The 15645-nt window shown below is 38.5% G+C and overlaps 1 protein-coding gene across 3 annotated transcripts in view; it reads left to right on the top strand.

Annotated features, from left to right (window-relative positions):
* CPA6 (carboxypeptidase A6) overlaps positions 1 to 15645 on the top strand; it is a 317848-nt gene that overhangs the window by 223822 nt on the left and 78381 nt on the right. For all 3 annotated transcript variants that reach the window (XM_035708380.2, XM_025477922.3, XM_049103757.1), the window contains 3 exons: positions 4937 to 5061; positions 11047 to 11161; positions 13122 to 13223. In XM_035708380.2, the coding sequence (XP_035564273.1) occupies positions 4937 to 5061; positions 11047 to 11161; positions 13122 to 13223 (342 nt within the window). The remainder of the gene's footprint in view (positions 1 to 4936; positions 5062 to 11046; positions 11162 to 13121; positions 13224 to 15645) is intronic.

Below are 15645 nucleotides of genomic sequence, written 5' to 3'. Positions count from 1 at the left end.
CTTTATGTTGCTGAAGTGGACACTCTAAAATTTAAAGACTTGTGAGTTGGGGCACCTGGGTGACTCAGTTGGTTAAGAGTCTGTCTTCGGCTCAAGTCATGATCCCAGTCCTGGGGTCGAGTCCACATTGGGCTCCCTACTCAGCAAGGAGTCTTCTTTTCCCTCTCCTTCTGTTCCTTTCCCTATTCATGCTCGCTCTCTCTTTCTCTCTCTCTCTCTCTCTCTCTCTCCCTCCCTCTCCCTCCCTCTCCCTCCCTCTCTCTCTCCCTCTCTCTCTCTCTCCCTCTCTCTCTTTCAAATAAATAAAATCTTTTTAAAAAATAAAAACTTGAGAGTTGAGAATGAGATGAGTAGACAAAATTTAGGTGGCAGACACCCTACCGCTGAGCCACCCAGGCATCCTGACAAAGATCTTAAGATTCAAAAAGGTTAAATGAATTCAGACCAAAAAGACAATTGTTAGGGTAAATAAGAGAGGGTGCTTTTCTGTGCAGTAAGATCTCTGTTATGTGACACGTAAGTGCTTAACACTTTTCCAAACCAAATGTAAGAGTAAATATAGAGTAAGACTCTCCTCTCTCATGCTTCTGTGTTACCTCAAGCAGCTGGGAAGCAGGCCATCTGTTCCCAAGCTGAAGAAACACCAGATCTTCCCAATATCCACATGTAGGACTCCTCTGAAACTGCTAAGGGACACTGACTACACCTTCACTGATATCTGAACCAGCCATGGTTCAGATGGCTGATATGTAATCAGCCATAGGCCTAAACGACAGGTAGATGCTTCATGAAGGCTGGATTAGGCCAATAAATAAACAGCACAAGGGCCAGAAGAGCCATAAAATTCATGCCAGACTAAAATATATTTTTTAATTGCAAAGACGTTATTTTTGAATTTTGAATTATTTATCATTTAATGAATGACCTCTGTTCACCAGGTAGTTTAATTTTTTTTAAGACTTTATTTATTCATGAGAGACACAGAGAGAGAGAAACATAGGCAGAGGGAGAAGCAGGCTCCCTGTGGTGAGCCCGATGCGCAACTCGATCCCAGGGCCCCAGGATCACAACCTGAGCCAAACACAGACACTCAACCACTGAGCCAACCCGGTGCCCCTGGTAAACACCAGGTGCTGTTTAAAGTATTTTATAGATATTAGTTTAAATCTAACAAATCTATAAAATGTATTTATGACTCCATTTTATAAGTGAGGAAACAAGCATAGAGAACTAAAGTAAGTTGCCCAGAGTCACACAACTATTAAGCAGCAAGACTGGGATTCAAACTCATCCTGTCTTGAGTTACAAAATTTATGCTCTTAATGACTGCATTTTCTATAGTCTCTATAATCCCATAACAATAACAACCAGGAAGTGTAACTATCATCTTCATTTTACAGTTGAAGAAAGTCCCAAAGAGATTAAGGAACTTGCCCTATATCACACAGATGCTAACTGTGGAGAGCCTGAATTTAATCATGCAAAGTCAGACTCTAGAGTCCCAGGAATTAACCAGTAGGCTACAGTGGCTTCAAATCCAGTTGTTTGCCTTTCCATTAGGAAACATTCCAGCCTTGTTCATATTTTTGGTTTATTTATTGGTTCTTCTCCTCCTTAAAGCCATCTGTAGGTTTTAATGTCTCAATAAGGGAATAATCTCATTATAGTCGTCATTTTACTCAGAAACACTCAAAGTAGAACTTTATCTTTACTGCTTCCAGATTTTCTTTTTATATGCTTTTCAAAAAGAAAGAAACAATAAATATTTTTTTAAGATTCCACGATGTGCCAGACTTTCTGCTGTGTGTTTTACTTCTATTTTTCCAACTTATCCTACAGAAAAGTATGTAGATAGGTTTTTTAACTATCTTAAAAGTACAAATGAGGAATTTGAAGCTCAGAAATGTTAAAACCTCCCCCAAAGTCACACAGCCAGTATTACCCAGAGCTAGCATCCCAGCTCAGGGCCTTCAGATTCAAAAGTCCATAGTCTTGATCATATACTAAATTACTTCCATTCTTCTTTTTTTTCTTCTTTTTTAAGTAGGCTTTACTGCCACCATGGAGCCCAATGTGGGTCTTGAACTCACAACCCTGAGATCAAGACATGAGCCAAAATCAAGAGTCAGACACTTAACCAACTGAGCCATCTAGGGACCCTTCATTACCTCTACCTCCTAAGTAGATCTGGCTCTATGTGACTAGTAATCATATGAGGAAAGGAAAACATGGAAACAACCACTAGATTCCAAGGCCAGAACTTTTCACAAAGGAGCACCCTTTCCCTGGAATATCAGATGGCTGTTTACAGCAAAGACTTGCAATAGTTGGCATACAATCTGAGACCATCCTGACAAGGTTACTGATCCTTTGTTATCTTTATAAAGTGTTACCCAGCTTTGCCTTTCAAAGACAGTTTATCATTTTATCCAGATGTGATCAGGCCCTAAGGAAATGATGGCAACCTGCCCAGAGTGGGCTGATTTAAGCTTTGAAATACCTGCATATTAATTTATAAGGCAAATAACCCCTGATAGGAAAGACCAGAGTATGAGACCTGCCAACTAGACCTCGTCAAACACTAAGTCAGGAAGTTGGAAGCTGCTTGTTTCACCAGAAGATCCAAAAGACACTTACTCAGTGAGTAAGTATGGGAATTGGAGTTAAGCACATGCTGTGTCACCATTTTGGAGCAGTTCATCTGTGGAAAATTGCCTTTGCCTCTATAAATCTGAGTCTTCTCATTCTTTAAATGTATCTATCATTAACTCCTACCTCAAGGCTTTATTGAAAAGATCAGAAATACCTATAAAGTAGGACATTTTACAAATCTCACATGAGTATTACTGTCCCCTATATCTTGATATAGGCGTGTACCTGCCCCCCAGACTGAAATGCCCATGTCATGTATCCAAGCACTTTTCCCCAAAATTTTACTGGAGAAAAGCTGATAGTACATTTTAACTAACTTTCCTAATATCAAACCAGAATACAATTCCTGATTTTGCAAACTATTTTTGTTAATTTCCTTTAGACCAATTGCTTTCTGACAAAGCAGGTCAGAAAGGCTTCCTAAGAAGTCCTCTGCAGGTCAGTCAGGCGGTAGGATATGTCACTTGGAACCTCCCTGCAGGGAAGCTACTATCTTCTAGAGGATGAGGATTCGTTTTTAGCATACACTCTAGAAAATGACACATCAACTAATTTCCAGAGTGGCTCTTCATATTATTTTCAGTTCTTACGGTTCTCTACCTTCCAAATGCAGCACTATTTCCTCATCTTTACTGGCATTAAGGGATGGCAGCAAACCTTAATATCAAAAAACTGTCTCTATAATGGGTTTAAAGGCAGGTTTCAAAGATGATTAAAGGATCAGAAAATCTAACGTATAGAGAAAAGTGAAAGATACCAGCATACTTTACTAACAAAGGCAAGAAACCAGTCATTCCTTACTGGAAAATGGAATAAGAAAAAATGAAGCTGTGCTGCAGCATAAGAGATCAAGAAAAATGTCTGCAATCTTCTTAAATGTGAATATGAGTTACATTAGGATGTTGTGAACTCTCCTGTTTTAGAGACTTAAAAGATGTGGTTTAGATACATCTACTGGGGACAGGTTTGTTCAGTCCTAGATGTATCCTTGCCCAAGGGCTGACAGATGGATCAAATGACCTCTCAGCATCCCTTCCAGCCCCACACTTCTGTTTTTCTATGATTGTTGGACTAGCATGTTAGCTGAGTCAGATTTGCCCTTGCAACTTAGTGGAGTGCTTTAAAAAATACAGGCAGACTCTTTGTCCCCAAAGCAAATGCCTCTCTACCCTGTTCAAGATTAAATTATACCACTAGAGGTATAGTTCCTTGAGTCACAAAGTATTTTTAGTCTTCTATAGTTCCCAACAGAATGCAGACACTGACATCTAAGTGAAGATAAAGTAACTAAATCTTTTCAGATCAGAAACCAAGGCCCTGTAACAGACTAAGGCTGGAAATGCAGGAAGAAAAGAGTCCCAAACACAGAGAAGACAGAGATATGTCTGTAAAGGCAAACTATACCTAATCAAAAATTGTAGCTCTAGGCTTGTGCAGAACTTAAGGCTCTCTTGCCTTCTAGCTAAGTTCAGTGATGAACATGGAGCACTAGACAAGGCCATGGGAACACCACAGTAAGCCCAACAGACATGGCTCCTGCTTTCCTGCAAAACCCTGAACGTGGGGTGAATATAGAGTGAATATTACATGGGGCCTACACGCATACAACAGTGAGCTGCTGATGTGCACAAGGCACCATTCTGGGCACTTGAAATGAGGTGGTAACTAAATGGAGCTTACATTCTGATAAGATGTAATTACATAATGAAAAAAGCATGAGTTGCTCTAAGAACTCTGACAAGGAGACTGCCCTAGTGGAAAAGTCTGACCTGGGAAAGGGATGTTTCTATTGCCATGTGAAGGCCGGGTAGGAATTGATAAAAGGCGTGCTTGTGTTGGGGGAAATGAGGAAGTACCTGGAGAGTATTCCATTTAAAGTTCCATTTAAATGTTGCCAAGCTACCACAGGTCAGTTGTGTAGTAAAATAAAAGGTAGTTTATGTCCTCCTTTCTCTTATTCAAGTATTTGTGTAATAATATTTAAGAATATCAAAGTCACACAAAACTATTTTTATTTAGTTTTTACCTTGTGGCTTTAATGTATATTGGTCTTTAAACTGTTACTTGTAAATTATGATCAAATTCTATTATGGATACGATCTAATTTGGAGACCTAATTCAAAAATCAAATAAGAGTTTTACTCTGATGATGAAAGCATTGAATCTGGATCTAAAATGTGTTTGGTGTTTTTGAATATAAATAAGGTGACATGTTTCACATTGTGACATGGATCTTTCCCCACCTGCACTGAATATGAATTATAGGTTGGTTCCTGCACTACAGGTGGACCTGTGGCAGCCCAGCAGTATCTCCTATGTATCAAAAGGAGCAGTTACTGATGTCCATATTCTCCAAAATGGTTCCCAAGCCCTGTTAGCATTCTTACAGGAAGCCAACATCCAGTACAAGTAAGCATTCTTTTTCACTTGCTTAATTAATTTGTACTAAACTGAATTGAATGAGAACTGTATTCAGGTTATTTGTTGAGTGCCTACAATAGCATTTCAAGACTATTTTTCAAACTGCAAAAACAGACATGAATGTACTGCATGCAGTAATATGCTTCTTTGATGAGCTTATTAGTGTAATGGGGGAGGGGAAAGGAACCATATTGGCATATCATTTTACCATTACCACTAGGTGATCAGTGTATACACAGAAGGTCTTCTCTGTGTGAGGAGAGGAGAGCAGCCTAGCAATGCCTAGAAAGTGAGTAGGAATGCAGGGGTAGATAAAGCTCTCTGCAAGAGCAATGACCACTAAGTAGACGATGATCCTCAGGACTTGCAGGCAGAGGGCACAGTGCAAGCAAAGGGAAGAAGCCATATAATATACGTTCTGGAACTGAAGTGGTTCAGTGTTATTAGTGTACAAACATGGGGAGTAGAAATAAAAGATGCTGAGGAGGTTGAGGGAAGACCAGGTTGTGGAAATCTGATACACGGGGCTAGGAATTCAGATTATCTAGTGTGTGGTGCCACATACTTGGAGGATGTAAGCAAGGGAGCCAGGTGTAACTGGGGTGGAGTGGCAATGGGAGACTACAATAATAGTCCATGTAAGAATTTGTGAGGCCTTGAGTCAGTACCAGAATAGTGGGATCAGGAGAACATTAAAAAAAAAAAAAAAAAAAAAACAGCTAAGGGGCATCTGGGTGACTCAAGTAGTTAAGTATCTTCCTTCAGCTCAGGACATGATCCCTGGGATCAAGCCCCACCTCAGGCTCCCCGCTTAGTGGGGAGCCTGCTTCTCCCTCTTCTTCTGTCCCCCACCCTGCTTATGCTCTCTTGCTGACTCTCAAGTAAACAAATAAAATCTTAAAAAAAAAAAAAAAAAAAAAAAAACTTTAAGAAGTAGTTGATAGACAAAACCACCTCAACCCTGCACTTGCTTAGATGTAGGTGAAAGAGGAAGAAGTCAGTGACAGCCCCAAATCTAAGCTGGGTGATTGAGTAAATAAATTCAAATAGATTTGAATATCTTGAGGTATTTGGTTTGGGCTTTTGTATTCTTCTTAAGAAATAGTTAAGTAGTAAGAATGGAGCAAATGGAAGATAGTCAAAGAAGAAAGGGCTTTTAAGAGGGAGAACATCAGTAGTGCCAAGTGGTGCAGTAATGTCCAGCAAGAAGAGGACTGACCAGTTTCCTTCGGATTTGTCAGTGGAAATTGTGTTGGTAACTCTCCTGGTAGGAATGAGGAATTAGATTATCAGGAGCAGAAAACGTAGACAAAAGTGGATAGGAGGTGAGAACATGGAGAAGCAGAGCAAACTACCGCTCTTAGAAATTAAAAGAAGGAGAGAGGCAGAGAATGAAGAGTGACTACAAGGAGATGTAGCATCAATGACTGCTTGAAATTTGGGATTTTAGGGGATAGGGGGCAATTTTGGTATATCTGTGGGCTAAGGGATGGGTCCACTAGGGAAGGAGCTGTTGATGGTACAGAATAGAATGCACCAGTGGAGGAATGGATTTGAGCACTAGGGAAGGATACCTTATCCAGTAAGACTGAAGAAGTAAATGCAAGTCTCATTAAAATTATAAAGAGGGGAAAAAAAGATTATAAAGAGGATAGTCAACAACTTGAAAGAGATCATAATCATAACTAATGGCTAAATTTTCTACATGGAATAGGAAGAAAAAAATATCTCCTGAAGGTGAAGAAACAAGGGCTGAAGAGTGTTACCAAGAGAAAAACTGGGATAAGAACCAATAAAATTGGTTGTTGAAAAGAAGGGAGATTGTAGTACTCATACAGAGTTGAGGTTTTGTTGGATTAGGACCACAGAAAGGTCAGGATAGCAAGGAAGTTGAGGTTCTTAGTGGGATACTGGTTGAAATATTCACCTCTGGTGTCAAATCTGGATAGGAAAGGAGAGGAGTCAGGAGGAATGATGGAGTCAAATGGAAGAATCAAGAAGAGTATAACAATCCTTATATTGAAAGCAAATTTAGCATGACTGAGGGCAACAAGGAAATGGAAGAAAACTTTGACCAAGTGTAGGCTAAGATCAAGAGTCCTGGCATAGAAAAAAAAAAAAAGAGTCCTGGCATAGAACATTTATGACTGGTGACAAGATTCAGGAAGTAGTCATGGAAGATTTGGCTAACGTGGAGTGTAAATTACTGAGACTGATGTGGTTGAGAATGGATGGACTAAATCACCAGAGAATCAATACAGCAGGGTTTTTTTTTTTATAAAGCTTTTATTTATTCATGAGAGAGACAGAAGGAGAGGCAGAGACACAAGCAGAGGGAGGAGAAGCAGGCTTCATACAGGAAGCCCAGTGTGGGACTCGATCCCAGGAATCCAGGATCAGGCCCTGAGTCAAAGGCAGATTCTCCAGGCATGCCACTCAGGTGTCCCCAGTACAGCAGTTTTGAATCTCCTTGGCTGATGGCAAGATTAGAGATAAAGAGACAGAATGTGCTCCTGGAATGGGAGTATCAGAAACTATCCAGAAATAGTAAGGAAAGAAACAAGGAATAGCATGATGCCAAAGGCAGGATGAGCTTTTTCTGGAAGGAGATTGATGTGGAAGGAGAAATGGGGGTTCAGGGGAATGCTGACCTCCTTCCCTTCTGGTCCCATGATAGATGGAGTGGCACGAGAGAAAGCCACAAAAGAATCTGTCCTTGAGAGAGTCCAATTTCTGTTAGGGCAAGAATATGAGAAGGGAGTGTTCTCTGAAGAGATGAGAATGTAGGAAGTGTATTTACAGTAAAAGCAGGATCCTAGCAGGCACAAGGGAAGAGGAAGTGGTGAAGAGATAAAGAGTCAGTGCAGGATCTGGAGGGAGAAGTGCATTGTAGTGTATTAATGGGGAGGAGGAATGACATACCTTTTATTTGGAAACCTACAATTTCAGGGCTGAGAGGCATGATCCTAAGTGACTAACCTCAATTACTCCAACTTTTTAGCAAATGGTTGTACTGTTAAAACTGGCAGGAAGATCCCTGATGATGTCTGGTAAGGCCTGGGATGGGCTCATGGCTCTGTGAGTGGATGGTAAAAGCCTTAGTCTCCGTGGAAGGCTGAGCCACAGGGTGCAAAGCAGCAGTGACATTCCTTCCTAGTCCACACAAATACTTCCCTGCCAGAAAGAGAATTACAGCCTTATTAAGGTGCTGAGATGCTTTTCTGCAGAAAGGTATTTTATCTGTGCTTCTAGAACAGAGTCGAGTCACAGCTGTGCATAAAACTATTGTTCATATTGAACACATTTTAGTCGTCACTATAACTTTGAAGGTGTGCTTTGATTCTCTGAATGCCTGGAAGGAAGGAGCCTGGTAATTATATCTATAGGTGCTCAGCAACAGCTCACATGCTTCATTAATTACAATTCAGTAGAAGGAAATATACCAGTTATTTTAACAACTCTCTATTTCCTGCCATTAAATATAGGTCATGTGGAACTGATATAGAATAAAATATCATACTTTATGTCACAGAGAATGGAATCTAAAAAATGAGTGTTTTAAATCAGTTGTCTCTTCATGGAAGACAATCATTTAGAATTATTCATTTTGTTGATCCCAAGATAATAACACACAAGAGTCGATTAAATTCCACAGGGCAGTAGGTAGAGATCATTTTAATTGAGTTTTATTATTGTAGCCTGGGGTATTTTCAAAAGATTATCATTAACTCTGTACAACTATACAAAATATATAGCTGTAGTCATCTTTAAGGCAGACATAATGTGACCCCGTGTGTCTGGCCCCTGGGTAATCAGCCCCTCTCAATGGCATGACAGATGAGATGACTCATTCTGTCATAAAAAATTCAATCATTTTATGAATTAAATACCTGTAAAAATTGGCAGTGGAATTTCACATTTTGAGCCCCCTCACCCACCCCAGAAGCTTTGGGGAGGCAGTTTTATACTGAGCATTGACATCACTTGGAAAGTTCTCAATAGCTCTAATCACGATCCTAGGAGTATATGCAACTAGGGTAGGAATAATCATCAGCTGTAAAGGACTAAGAAAATACAACAGTTACAAATGCCATTTGGGGCTCCTTCTCATCAATCTGCTGTTGTTGACTACTTGACAAGGAAAATGGGGCTAGAATTGCCATAACACAATTATTTTAATTTTCAGACTGGTCTTTTAGGGCCTATATTAAGATACAGTCTAGTTACTGAACAGAGACCTGTATTAGTTTGCTAGGGCTGTCATAACAAATACCACAGATTGGCTGGCTTAAAAAGCAAAAATTTATTGTCTCATAATTCTGGAGGCTAGAAGACTGAAATCAAGCCCTTTTGAGGGCTGCGAGGGAAGGATCTGTCCCAGGCCTCTCTCCTTGGTTTGTAGACTGTCATCTTTGCCTTTTCATATATTCCTTCTATGTGTTTCTTTGTGTCCTAATTTCCCCCTTTTAAAAAATTGTGGTAAAATATACACAGCATAAAATTTGCCATTTTAAATATGCACTTATAAACATTTTAAATAACCATTTATTTAACCAATTTAAATAAATGACATTAAGTACATGCACATTGTGCAACCATCAGCATCATGTACCTCTAGAACTTTTTCATCTTCCCTCTTTTTTTTTTTAAATTTTTTTTTTATTTATTTATGATAGTCACAGAGAGAGAGAGAGAGAGAGAGAGGCAGAGACACAGGCAGAGGGAGAAGCAGGCTCCATGCACCAGGAGCCCGACGTGGGATTCGATCCTGGGTCTTCAGGATCGCGCCCTGGGCCAAAGGCAGGCGCTAAACCGCTGCGCCACCCAGGGATCCCCATCTTCCCTCTTTTTATAAGGGGACACCAGTTATATTGGATCAGGGTTCATCTTGGTGGCCTCAGTTTAATTACATCTGCAACAATCCTATTTCCAAATAAGGTCACATTCTGAGGTGCTAGAGGTTAGGACTTCAATATATGAATTGGGGGAGAGGAAGACACAATTCAACCCATAACAGATCCCCAAACACAATGATTTAAATCAAATAGAATTTACTTCTCCCTCATGCAATGAATGGTCTAGAGGTCCAGAATCTGTTGCTGTGCTACTCCAGCCACCACTGTTGTTACCATAACTGCCTCTCAAACTGTAAAGCAACCCTGACTGCCTCTAAACAGCCACATCTCCATAATTTCAACATGGCCACAGCAACAGTAGGAGATAGCCTCTGCCTCATTCTTAACTTCCCATCTTACCAGCATTCACAAATATATACCCAGAATCAAGGCTGCAAGAGGGTCAAGGAAAGAAGTTTCAGTTTCCCAGCCCCTGGAGTATAAGGAAGTCCATAGGGAGAGTAGGTGGAGCGATATACCACAGCTCAATTTTGTAAACATTTAAACATTTTTTTAAAATCTTTGAAAACGTTTATTTTTGTGTTGTCTTGTTTTGGTGTTCATAATGTCGCATCAGACTTAAAGTATAAAGACTAGAATTCAGGTTCACTTTCCAAGTTCAAATTCTGGCTCTGTACTCACTAGCAGAATGATATTAGCAAGCTCTTAACCCTTTTGAGGCTCATTTTCCCTGTTTGTAAAATGGAAGTAAAAAAATCTACCCCATAGGGTTATTAACTAAACTCGTGTACATAAAATACATAGCATGGTTCCTAAGTAGATAATAAATGTAAATGCTCATACCCATTATTCAGTTCTTATAGCTGTTCAATCCATGGTAGTAGTAGTATTTGAGAACATCCGCAAATAATTTTACATTTTATATTCATTATCCAATTTAACAGTTTCTATTTCCAAAAAGAGAACATTTTTCCAACATTTGGTATTTTTTGAAATATCAATATTTGCTATCCTCTTTTTCATAGATGCATAATTTTCTTTTCAAGTTGTCTGATTTTTATATAATCTTCAATTTTATAATCTTCAATTTTTATCATGTCTATCATTTCAAATCCAGGATCCTCATAGAAGATCTTCAGAACACACTGGAAAAGGCAAGCAGTTTGCGAACCCAGAGAAATCGAAGATACCTCTCTGGATATAATTATGAAGTTTATCACTCTTTAGAAGAAGTATGTAATCAGAGGAGCTTTCATTGTTTTGTTTTGTTTTTAATAAATGCATCTTTATCATTTAGGTCTAATGGTTGGGAGAAAAGAGTAAAGACAGAGGCAGGGGCCATATGGAGAATGCATAAAGCTCTTATAGTCCCCAGACACCTTAGTTCTTTAACTCTTCCATTAAGCCTTTATAAGTAGCAAAATAATTTGAATTTCATTTGCTTTGCCCAACCCACTCCTAAAAAGGACTTGGAAAGTGCATTGGAAAAGTGAGGTAATGTTGCCATAATTGCAGTTGCAAAAAACCTTAACTAAAAAGACTTGGAAGGTAGATCTAGTGAGAGTTTGAGGGCAATGATTTGGATAAGAGGTGGAGTGAATGTTGATTCTTGCCCCACAGCCTCTGCACAAGTTGAAACCTCTCAGAGACCAAGAATAATTTGTGGAGACTAAGAGCCTTTTAACATGTTGTTATTTATTCTTCTGATTATTTATTCTACAACAACCTCATTCCCACCACCACATCCTGGTCACCTGGACATTAGCTAGTTACTCTTGGAATCTCAGCTCAAGCAAAAAAAAAAAAAAAAAAAAGGCTGTTTCTACTCTTACAGATGGGAATAGAACTCCCCACCTCCAACCCCAGCATATTGCATGCACCCACAGCACATGGATATGATATCTATCATAGTTTTCATGTATGTAATTGTAGGATTATTTAATTAATGCCTTTCTCTCCTCATAAGCTACAAGTTCCATGAGGACAGGCCATTTTTTTTCTTGTTCACTACTATATCCCCAGTGGCAAGGCAAATAGAGACCTCCAAATAGGTAGTTGATGACAGAATGAATAAGTACATACATTTTCCATGCCTCCCCTGAATTGAGCAAAGGAGTATCAGGCATAGTAATAATGAGATTCTGTTATATTCTTAGGAGAATATTTGGTTCTCTTGATAATAACTTTTTTCAAAATTATTTTCATATATTTCATGTTCCAACATATGTTTTAGAAGCTTGAAATTAGAAGCAATGGGAAGGTTTTAGATAGCTTGGCACATGAGAGTATTATAAAATGCACTAGAAAAAATTAAATTAGAAAAAATTTAAATATATCTATATAGATATGTACATACATATACATGAATACATATACACACATAAGATATATATACAATATATACATATATATGCTGCTCATTATATTAAGAATAGAAAAGAAAGAATGAGTACTTCTCAAAATCTATTTTTTTAGCATAGACTCTCTTGCACATCATGGAATAGAGGAACACTTTTGTGTGACTTCCTTACTCCTCGTGAGCCTTTTAAGTCAGAAATGTCATCCATATTTCTAAGTGCCTTATTCATCTATCTCAAATATACCTTCTCCTGATGACAGATAAGTGTGTATGACTGGATCAATGCAAATCTCTCACTGTTATTGGGGAAATTATTCAGAGTATGCCCTCTGATGTGTGGCTTGAATAACCTTTAAATGCAGAAGACAATGCCTTTTTCTTAGTATCTTCTGTTCAGTGGCAAATTACAAGATGTGGGACTTTAACAAACCCTTTCAAGTAATTTGAATGGTTTCCATGAAGCTGATTTATTTCTTTTCCTCTTAAATGTTTTGGGGGAAATAATTTTTATTTTCAAAACAAACCCAGAAAACATTGATTAATTTTCTATAAAGCTCTGCCTTCAAAATACTAATGATTAAAAAGTAGTGGAATGTATGCATTAAAAAGGGAATAATATAAAGACGTGAAGCTACTATTTGTGAAGACTGTCAATAAAATATAACTTTAAGTATCTCAAGGAAATTTTTTTTAAAAACTAATTTTTGTTCAGTTTTATAATCATGCTTGCTCTTTGAACTCTGAGACCTATTGTTGCCATTTGTTACCTTTTGTTCTCTGAAAGCTCCATAATTGGGAAAGTCTGACATGATTTGTTATTTATTTGCTTTTAGATTCAAAACTGGATGCATCATCTAAATAAAACTCATTCAGGCCTGATTCACATGTTCTCTATTGGAAGATCATATGAGGGAAGGCCTCTTTTTGTTTTAAAGGTAAAAACATTATTAACAAGATATTTAGTAAACATTTTTTCAAGTTTGACTTACAGGGAAAAGAAATGAAATGATCTTTCACAGAATCTCTAATTTATCTGATAATTTAAGAAAAAAATTTCCCGTAGATTTTTGGGCCATATTTAATTTTTGCCATTGAGTGTTCAAGAGAATGCTGTTTCTAACATACTCAAAGTTATTTATGCATTTAAAAATAAAGACCTTCAAAATTATTTGTGAGCTGGTGCTACTTAAGGTAAACCAATGCAAAACTACACAAATATCTAAGAAGAGATGCATCCTTTCCAGCCATTGGCCCTGCATTCTCTTCTAGATACTGACCCAGGGCTCTCTATCCCTTCTCAGCCAATAAAGATTTCCCTATATCACTTCTTTACCTCCTATTCAGACCTTGACTCACTGGCCTTTGCCCACACAGCTCCTCTAAAACTTCTCTTGCCCAGACCAACAATGACTCCTGGTTGGTTCTCCTCTTGTCTTTCTGACTATACCCTCCAGTCTCATTCATTTCCTCTTCTCTCCCTGCCCTTCCTATGGGTTCTGGTCTTCCCAAGACTGTGCTCAGACTCTATGCTCTCCCTCTCTAGAAGGACACATCCACCCCATGGTCTCAACAGTCATTCCAGACTTTTCTATTTAGTTGGGGCCTACTCTCTGGAGCTTTACATTCATATATCATTGCCTACTTCTCATCTCAATTTTCACAAAAGCACCTCAGACTCATAATGGCACCACTGTGATTGCAGTCAAGAAACATGAGCGTCATTCTGTATCTCCTTAATTTTTACCACTTCCTTTAAATCTACCACCAAGAACTGACAATTATTTCCTCTAAATATCTTTTGAATCTGCTCCAATTCCTTCTCTTGTCTTCCCTGCTCTTGCCCTAACTAATTTCTGGATCTCTTCTCCATGGACTATTGCAATAAAGGTCTCATCACACTGTCAGTGTGAACTTGTGCTCATGCCTCTTTCTTTCTCACATATACACTCCTTTCCCATGAAATACAGGATGAAGCCTTACCTCTTTTATCTCAGATCCAGGGATTTCACATATTCTCTTCCTCAGTGCCCAGCTTCATCTGCCATTTCTTCCTCATCCCCCAAAAGCAGTTCTTCAAAGACAGTGTTCCCAGATTCTCTTCCAAGCTTGAAATGCCTTCTTCCAACTTGTCTGCTGGCCAAGCTTCAAGTTTTACCCAAGTATTCAAGGTTCCTCCCCTGAAAAGCTTTCTTTTATTCCCTGGGAAAATTAGACTTAACACTAAGCAACTTATGCATGTTCACCTCATAATGACTGATTGCTCCCATATCTGCCCTCCTGACTAACATATAAACTCCTTGACTTTTCATCTTTGAATCTCCAGTACCAAACACAATGTCCAAAAAGAATTTCTTGAAGTATTAGTGAAGTAATGAATGAAAACAAGGTCCCCTATGAATAAAATGTTAATAGCTACCTCTTTGTTACTGAGTTAGAAACCACATTTATGTAATATTGATATAATAAGATTATTTTTAAAAATCTGTCACCTGACTCTACAGATCAATTTGTTTTGCTTTTCCACTTTGTGTATAAAGTTTGACATTGTCCACCTATAAAACAGAATTATTGCTGGGGTACCTGGGTGGCTCAATTGGTTAAGTATCTGCCTTCAGCTCAGGTCATGATTCCAGGGTCCTGGGATCCCCTGCATTAGGCTCGCTGCTCAGTGGAGTGTCTGCTTGTCCCTCTCCCTCTGCCCTTCCTCCTGCTCATGTTTGTTCTCTCTCAAATAATTAAAATTAAAAAAAATTTTTTAATTAAAAAATACTAATTACTTTAAGAAATATTTCTTTGGATTATGAATCTTATTGTCTTGGAGGAGGGGTTGGGAGAAAGGGGAATTTAACATTTTACTTAACAATCACATATTAAAGGAGAAGCAAACTTGGGGCACCTGAATAGCTCAGCCAGTTTAGTGTCTGGCTCTTGAACTCAGCTTAGGTCATGATCCTCAAGGTCATGAGATCAAGCCCACATCACACTCTGCACTCAGTGTGGAGTCTGCTTGGGATTCTCTCTCTTCCTCTCTCCTGTCTTTCTTCCTGCGCACACATGCATCCTCCCTTCCTCCCTCCCTCCCTCCATAAATAAATAAATAAATAAATAAATAAATAAATAAATAAATAAAATCTTTTTTAAAAAGAAGAAGTAAATCTATTTAATGAATTTCCTTTTTTGTCTATTTTCCAGTTATTTGTTTTATAATTAAGGCAATAACTTATTTCTGCATAAACAGGCCTGGATTTCTGAAATAGATAGGAAATCCATCTTCTTTGTGGGTTATCTAATGAATCAAACTATAGTGAAGGACTACACTGAAATCTTATTAAATTATGCTAATCAGTGAAATCTAAA

This window comes from Canis lupus, chromosome 29, assembly GCF_003254725.2.
Source record: "Canis lupus dingo isolate Sandy chromosome 29, ASM325472v2, whole genome shotgun sequence".
Lineage (NCBI taxonomy): Eukaryota > Metazoa > Chordata > Mammalia > Carnivora > Canidae > Canis > Canis lupus.
Note: the sequence above shows the minus strand (reverse complement) of the source record. Positions and strands in the feature narration are given on the sequence as shown.